The sequence below is a fragment of the Eriocheir sinensis genome, chromosome 52 (assembly GCF_024679095.1).
Source record: "Eriocheir sinensis breed Jianghai 21 chromosome 52, ASM2467909v1, whole genome shotgun sequence".
Classification (NCBI taxonomy): Eukaryota; Metazoa; Arthropoda; class Malacostraca; order Decapoda; family Varunidae; genus Eriocheir; species Eriocheir sinensis.
Window position 1 is genome coordinate 6402282 of NC_066560.1, and position 7761 is coordinate 6410042.

General features: G+C 51.5%; 1 protein-coding gene across 5 annotated transcripts in view; it reads right to left on the reverse strand.

Moving 5' to 3' along the window:
* Positions 1 to 7761, reverse strand: part of LOC126982981 (pancreatic triacylglycerol lipase-like) — a 30416-nt gene continuing 22655 nt past the window's right edge. For 3 of the 5 annotated variants that reach the window (XM_050835371.1, XM_050835369.1, XM_050835370.1), the window contains exons 4-12: positions 6581 to 6864; positions 6016 to 6229; positions 5723 to 5887; positions 5292 to 5420; positions 4834 to 4964; positions 4179 to 4311; positions 3421 to 3547; positions 2233 to 2469; positions 1 to 1878 (exon numbers count right to left, since the gene is read on the reverse strand). In XM_050835371.1, coding sequence (XP_050691328.1) covers positions 1455 to 1878; positions 2233 to 2469; positions 3421 to 3547; positions 4179 to 4311; positions 4834 to 4964; positions 5292 to 5420; positions 5723 to 5887; positions 6016 to 6229; positions 6581 to 6864 — 1844 coding nt within the window. In that variant the 3' untranslated portion in view covers positions 1 to 1454. Of the gene's footprint in view, positions 1879 to 2232; positions 2470 to 3420; positions 3548 to 4178; positions 4312 to 4833; positions 4965 to 5291; positions 5421 to 5722; positions 5888 to 6015; positions 6230 to 6580; positions 6865 to 6984; positions 6999 to 7761 lie in introns of those variants that run through there. The other 2 variants (XM_050835372.1, XM_050835373.1) reach the window with 2 other exon arrangements.

The following is a 7761-nucleotide window of genomic DNA, read 5'->3' on the forward strand; positions in this document are numbered from 1 at the left end:
TTTAATTAAAACCTTTTATTGGTGGTGCGCGGAACATAACACAATAATGGGACACACGAGGGTGACTGAAATGGAATGGATAAGATAATGAGAAGCTGCTGCAAATATTATGATAACAATAAAATAAATAATAACATAATCATAATAGTTAAAATAATAGTAATTTACCTAAGTTGTCATTTAGTTTCTCAGCATCATTAGTGGTTTTCTTTTTTTCCTGTCTCACACTAGCACTAGACGGGTGATTAGCCTACTATGCTTTCTCATGTATACCGAGCTACTTCCGGTACGTGGCCTAATAATATAAATATGGATTAAAAACTATGTATTTATTAAAGGTTATCATCCTACACGTATGTTTATCATTCATGACAAACTGATTTTAGCCATCATCATCATCATTACTATAAAGAAATATGCCTTATTTTTAACTATACATCATTATCTACAAACCACAGTATTTTCTAGACATTACCATCATTATCATCATCATCATCATCATAATTTCTTCTTCCCTTTCTTTTTATCGTCTTACAATCATCATCAACACACAAGCAATCTTTCCTTTCTTTATCTCCTTAGTTATAGGTTACAGTACGTATAATTCATTTACAATGGACCGTATTGGCTATTCAGGCAGCGCCACACGTGGCCAGTCGGTGAACTGTCAAAGCAGTACTTTCCATAGAATTCAAGTTCTGTACTTCATTGCGTCTGAGCAGTCTGTGGCTGCCTCCAGGATACAGGGCCGTGTTACCGCCACCGCTCCAAGCCAACGCCTGCACGCACTTTACTCCTACCCGATTTCCTGACTACTATTTGACATGGAGAAAAACTGAAATCGGGTAGGAGTGAAGTGTGTGCAATCATCGGCTTGGAGCGATGGCGGCACCATGGCCGTGTATCCCTAATACAGCCTCAGACGGCGGACGGATTCTACTCTATAACTTGAACTCTATAGAAAGGACAGCCTTCAGTCGAGTGGCCACACGTGTCGCTGCCTGTATAGCCAATGCGGTCCATTACTGATTTTTCTCTACAGGCACCATTATCATCACCACCCCTTCTTCCCTTTATCTTCCTCCCCTCTTACGGTGCATCGTTATCAACACTCACTTGCCCTTTTAGTCATTATTATTATCATCACTATCATCATTTCGCCATTATTTTCATCCCTCCCTTCGTACAATTCATTTTCACCTACACACACACACACACACACACACACACACACACACACACACACACACACACACACTTAAAGCAATAAATAGGATGAAGTAAAAAATAAAAAATAAAAGAAAGAGATAAGGAAAGACATATATATAATTTTTATGACCCTACGTGTAATATATGATAAATAACGGACTTCATATTCGTCTATTATCGTCGCGTATTAGCGATAGAATGAAGAAGAAAAATATGATGGCGACAATACGTTAACTTTGCACTCTTCACGTAATGGCGGAGAGGACGGAGGAGAGAGATTCGAGTCCTGCGTTGACCAGTTCCATCGTGAAGTTGTGGGTGGCGGTGGCTGCAGAGTCGCCGGCGGAGAGGGGAGGGGCGGCGGAGGCGTAGTTGGCGGCGGTGGTGTTGGGACAGAGCGGCGATGACACAACCTTCACCATTGCCTCACTCTCAACCACCACCACGGGCCGTCCCTGCTTGTGGCACATTATCACGACACCATCATCTGCCGCCACTTTTGCCTCCTTCTCTTCTTCTTCCTCTTCTCTCTTGTCCTTGTCCTTCGTCGTCCTCGTCGTCGCCTTCTCCTTCCCTTCCTTCACCTTGGTATCTTCCTTCCTGGCCGACAGCACCGTCTCTTTTTCATCCTCCTCCTCCTTCTCGCTCTCCTCTTTCTCCTCCTCCAATCTGTAAGTGGGCGGTAGTACGTGATCATTTTGAGAGAGAGAGAGAGAGAGAGAGAGAGAGAGAGGGGGGGGGGGTCAGAGTAACATATAGGCATAGGAGACAGAAATCAGCAAAATAAGTAGCCAGACAGACAGACAGATAGACAGTGAAGCAGATAATCAAACTTTCTCTCTCTCTCTCTCTCTCTCTCTCTCTCTCTCTCTCTCTCTCTCTCTCTCTCTCTCTCTCTCTCTCTCTCTCTCTCTCTCTCTCTCTCTCTCTCTCTCTCTCTCTCTCTCTCTCTCCCCCCCCCCCCTACACCCTCTTTCTCCCCTCACACCCTCACTCACACCCCCTACATCCTCTCTTCCTCACCTTTGAACCACCCCTGCCGCCCCTCCTGCCGCCGCCCCCGCTCTCGTGTCCACGCTGGCGAGAGTGAGGCGGGTGAGGGCGAGGCTGGTGTCGCAGAAGAGGACGCAGTAGCTCAGGGGGTTGAAGATGTCGGCCTCGTAGCGCCACTGAACCAGCGCCTCCGTGCTCAAACTCAGGTCCTCCGGGTGCTCGAGGAAGAAGGAGTAAGCCTGGCCCCTCCGCAGCACCAGAGGACGGCTACGGGAGGAGGAAAAAGAGCTGGCTGACATATTATTACTGAAAAATAGCAATAAAGGAAGTGAGAAAATAGAAGAAAGGAAGAATTACTTAAAAAAAACTCTGGAAGGAAAGACAAAGAATTCAGAAGGCTAAAAAATATAAGTGAAAAAACAGTGAAAGAAAAATAGATGTCAAGTGAATATTGAAAAAGAAAATAAGAGTGAAAGCACGAGAACATTGACAGTGAGTGAAAAGAAAATCCGGGAGCCGTTGAAAAGGCATATCCAGGGACTACATCTGAGAAGGGGGAGGAGGTTGGATTAGGTTCGTTTGCTACACTCTCTCCGGTCACGTCCGTTTCTTTGTTTGTATTTGTTTTTTGTTGTTTTTAGATTATTTTTTTACAACAAAGGAGACAGATCAAGGGCACACAAAAAGTAAACAATGATAAAAAAAAAAAAAGCCCGCTACTCGCTGCTCGAATAGCCGTGAATCTTCTAGTGCCCAAAGTACCCGTCAGTCAGTCAATCGGTCGGTCAGTCGGCCTCTTCTCTGCACCAAAGGGCGGCTGCGGGGGGAAGAAGAGAAAGGAAGGAGGATGGTTACTTTTTTGTATTTTTATGTATCACTCTGTCTGGCCATGTTCGTTTTTTGTTATTTTGTTGGAGTGAATTTGAAGCTTCTAATGTTAAAAAGACCCGTCAGTCAGTCAGTCCGTCAGTCAGTCAGTCAATCGGTCGACCAGTCAGTCAATCGGTTAGTCACTCAGTCAGTCGGTCAATCTTCTAGTGAGTCAGTGAAATAATCGACTAAAATGGCTACAGTAGGCCATAGTGCTGCCCCATGCATAGATTAAGGTCAGTAAGCTATGACCCCCACCCCCTCCTCCACTGAAAGCCCTGTCCACCTAGGCCTTGGGCACGTGTAGGATTAACAAACCAAACCTGTACGTAGTAGGGACAGACTTACTCCTGCGAAAGGTCAAAGTCCTTGATCTCACCGTCCTCCGTGATGAAGGACACCTGCAGGCGGCCGTGAGCGCTGCCCCCAACGCCCGCAGGGTCCGCCACCTCCACCGTCAGCAGGTAGTGGTACACTGAGGGGGAGGGAGAAGAGAGGGGGCGAAGGTTACATTATCGGCCAGTTTCACAGTTCCCCATGATGAGTTAGTAAGTTCCCAAACCAATACCAGAGCCTTCGAAATTTCCTTGTATAGTGTCTGGTGTTTGTATTTAAGTTCACAAATTTGATGAAACTATATCGGAAAAGTCTTGTGAATTTAGTGTGGCATCGAAGACCTCACCGTTTTGGATTATATGGGATTCTATAGTTTGGTTCGGGCTGTTACGAAGACACTGTGTTGGATTGTGAAATCGGCTCATAGTATGTCTATGTTACGCTCCCAAAACTGCAGCGCCGTCTCATGTCACTCCGTCACTGCCGCCCGTGAATGTGCAAATATATTTGTGTGTGGATCGCTTGGCATTGCGCCGCCCGTGACTGTGAGGGTTGTGTTTTTTTTCTGTTGCCAGAGCGTTTTTGTGTTGCTTAGTGTGTAGTGTTGCATCTCATGGCGGCGAGACGGAGTAAGTATCACTCACAGCAGAAGTGGTGCCCCGACCCCGTGAACAGGCAGGGCGGCACCGTCTTTGCTGTGTGCTGCGTGCATCTTTACTTTTTGTTATGTATCGCTTTAGGCAAGACGCAGTAAGTGAGGTAGTACTCACGGCAGTAGTGTGGCCCCTGCCCCGTGGACAGGTAGAGTGGCACCTGCGTTAAGTTGTCGCCCTGCCAGACGTCGGCGTGAAGCCCGAGTCTGGCACAACCGCTCCTTTGCTGTCCGCAGTCCACACACTCGCCCTGTAGATATACACACCCGTCCGTCATTCATGTGTGTGTGTGTGTGTGTGTTTACAACAAAGGAGACAGCTCAAGGGCACACAAAAAAAGGAAACAATAATAAAAAAAAAGCCCGCTACTCGCTGCTCCCAAAAAAAGAATCAAAAGAGGTGGCCGAAAGAAACGTCAATTTCGGGAGGAGAGGTGTCCTGATACCCTCCTCTTGAAAGAGTTCAAGTCGTAGGCAGGAGCAAATACAGATGAAGGAAGATTGTTCCAGAGTTTACCAGCGTGAGGGATGAAAGGGTGAAGATGCTGGTTAACTCTTGCATAAGGGGTTTGGACAGCATAGGGATGAGCATGAGTAGAAAGTCGTGTGCAGCGGGGCCGCGGGAGGGGGGTAGGCATGCAGTTAGCAAGTTCAGAAGAGCAGTCAGCATGAAAATATCGATAGAAGATAGAAAGAGAGGCAACTCTGTGTGTGTGTGTGTGTGTGTGTGTGTGTGTGTGTGTGTGTGTGTGTGTGTGTGCGCAAATACACACCTTGAGGTAATGCGCGTAGGAGGGACAGCGGAAGGCCGTGTAGGGGCAGCGGCCGAGGATGGAGTCCGTGAAGAGCTTGGCGGCTCGGTTGTGGTGGCAGGCGATGAACTCCTTCTGGGCGGCGTCCAGGCCTGGGGGGGGAGGAGGACAAGGAGAGGTGAAAGAGGAGGAGGTCGGAAGATTTCAGAGTGAGAGAAGAATGTATAATCCCACGTATGTGTTACCAAGGCAGCAGCAGCAGCAGCATTGCCTTAGCATGTATAACAGTGTAGGAGTACAGGGACGCGTCATGTACCTTGCGCCGCCTGGTGTGCAGGACATTTGTGTCACCGAGGCAGCAGCAAGCAGCATTGCGTGAAGTAAGGAGTTTAAGAGCACGTCTAACAGCACAGGGCGTCACGCACCCTGGAGCTGGCTACAGTGTATATGCTTGTCGAACAGTGCAGCAAGAAACCTACCCTCCAGCAGGCTCGCCCCGTCCGTGAGCGCCGTGAGCGGCACTCGCGCCAGGGAGTCGCAGCCCGGCTGGCTCCGCCCGTCGTTGGGGTAAAAGTCGATGTGGCCCACCGGCTGCCGCAGCCCGAAGCCTGTAGCAAGGAACGGCGGGTGTCATCAGCCTGCCCGTCCTGCACACTGCCTGACTCCTTGACACCATCGTGACATTCCCCAGTTTGTCGTTTGTGTGACCCAAGTGGCCGCACCCGACCACCTCAGCTTGTTACTGTTCTCCCGTGACCTCCCTGTTGGTTCCTCCACTTCCCTTCCTTTATTGCCTCACCCTTTATGTATCTGGCACGCCATTACCCCTCAACTGTCCCCCTCTTCTCCCTCTTCATTGCTCCCATCCTCAATTAGTCCCCTCTCCCCCCACCCCCTCCCCGCCACTCACCCGCGCCCAGGTTGAAGATGGAGTCTGCGTCGGTGTGGATGACGTCGACGAGGAGGGCGTCTGAGGGGTCGAGGCGCACGCTGGGCGACATGAACTGGAAGAACGGCTCGGCGGGGTCCAGTCCCGTGATCCTGCCCAGGCCAGGCACGCGCTCCCCGGCGTACCCTGCGGCGACCGTGGGCACGTGTGTTCATGTGTGCGTGCGTACGAGGGACTGATGTAATGACACACACACACACACACACACACACACACACACACACACACACACACACACACACTCACTCACTCACCTGCCGTGTGGGAGCCCAGCGAGTGGCCGATGATGTGCACGTCTCGCGGCTCGAGGTCGACCTCGTCCTTGAGGAAGTTGATGAAGTGAGCGACTTCGAGGCCGACGAGGCGCGTGTTGGCGGTGGCCTGCGAGTACAGCGTCTGGGAGCCGCCCGACCAGTCCACGGTGACCACGTTGAGGTCCCGCCAGGCCAGGAGGGCGCGGACCATGTCCTGGAGGAGAGTTGTAGGGTGGGTCATCAGTGAATTCAATATACAGTACTCTAGTCCTGGGGTGTTGGAAAGGAAAGAGTTGAGTACAAAGTCAGGGAGCCGCCCGACCAGTTCATGGTGACCACGTTGGGGTTCCGCCAGGTGAGCAGGTCCTGTACCATGTCCTGAGGCGGAGGACAACACTCGAGACATGACTTATAGTATACTACAACGAGTATACCCACGCGCCCACCACCAGCCACGCAGCTTCTGCCTGTGTGGTCATGGAATTAAACTGTGAATGAAAACCTTTGTTGCCGCCGCGGCGTAAAGGAGACACAGCACACAGCACACAGTACACACCACACTCACCAGCATCCAGGTGACGCCCGTGTGGTCGAGGAAGCCGTGGATGATAAACTTGGTGGGCCGCCGCGGCGTGAAGGACGTGTTGAGCGCCGCCTCCACATTCAGCGCCGCCACGGGCGCGCCCTCCGGGTCCTCGCGGGAGTGCACCGTGAACACGACGCCCACCTCCTCGCGGCTGTACGGCGGCAGGTTGAGCGGCCGGTGCACGGGGTGGAAGAAGCTCTCCGGCAGCGGCAGGCAGCCCAGCTCCCCGAAGCACCGCTCGGCGCCGACCTCCTCCCCCTCGCCTGTGTGTGTACAGGAAGCATGAGGCTGTGTGCTGTCCTGTGTGACCCCCTGACCACCCCCCTACACACGGCATACAGCGGCAGGCAGCCCGGCTCCCCGAAGCACCGCTCGGCGCCGACCTCCTCCCCCTCGCCTGTGTGTGTACAGGAAGCATGAGGCTGTGTGCTGTACTGTGTGACCCCTCCTCCCCCACCACACACACACACACGAGATTATAGAACCCCTTGACTACCCCCCTACACGTATGACGTTGTAGAACCCCTTGACCACCCCCCTACATATATTAAGTGAGTCACAGTGCTTTTTAGCAGCCATAGGTCAGCCTGTTGGCCCTCTCTCCCATTCCCAACCCCCAGTCCCATTTTAGCAGAAACCCATCACTTCAAAGAACTCTTTGTGCCATTAAGTAAAATTATGGTGACTGAAAGTGAGTGTGCAGTGTGTGAGTATTGGCGCAAAGGGTAGTGATGGCTCAGTGTGTCGCCGACGCCCGTCATCTATTCCGCCCCTGACGACACCCCCAGGCCCCCCAGGTACACCATCCTGCCCACTTTGCTGTTAGCAAAGGTCTGTTCAGGTGACAGTGCAGTGTTGGAGCCTCGTCACTCAGGCGGGGCAAAATGCACGCCACTCACCACCAAGGCTGTGCAGAGGTTCCTTCATTAAACAACTACCAGCCGGGGACAAACGACCATCCATCCTGTCTCGCCTGCTGCAGTGACTATTACATCACCGCTAAGCCCGTTACATGAGTGAATTATAATACCGCCAAGCCTGCATCCTCGCTAGCAGCTGTCATCTGACCCAGCTCTGACCTGGGGATGACCTGGGGCTATCACCTTGCTACCAACTGAAAGAGGATACCCTCCCCTGCACCCCCCCCCCCCCAGCACCAC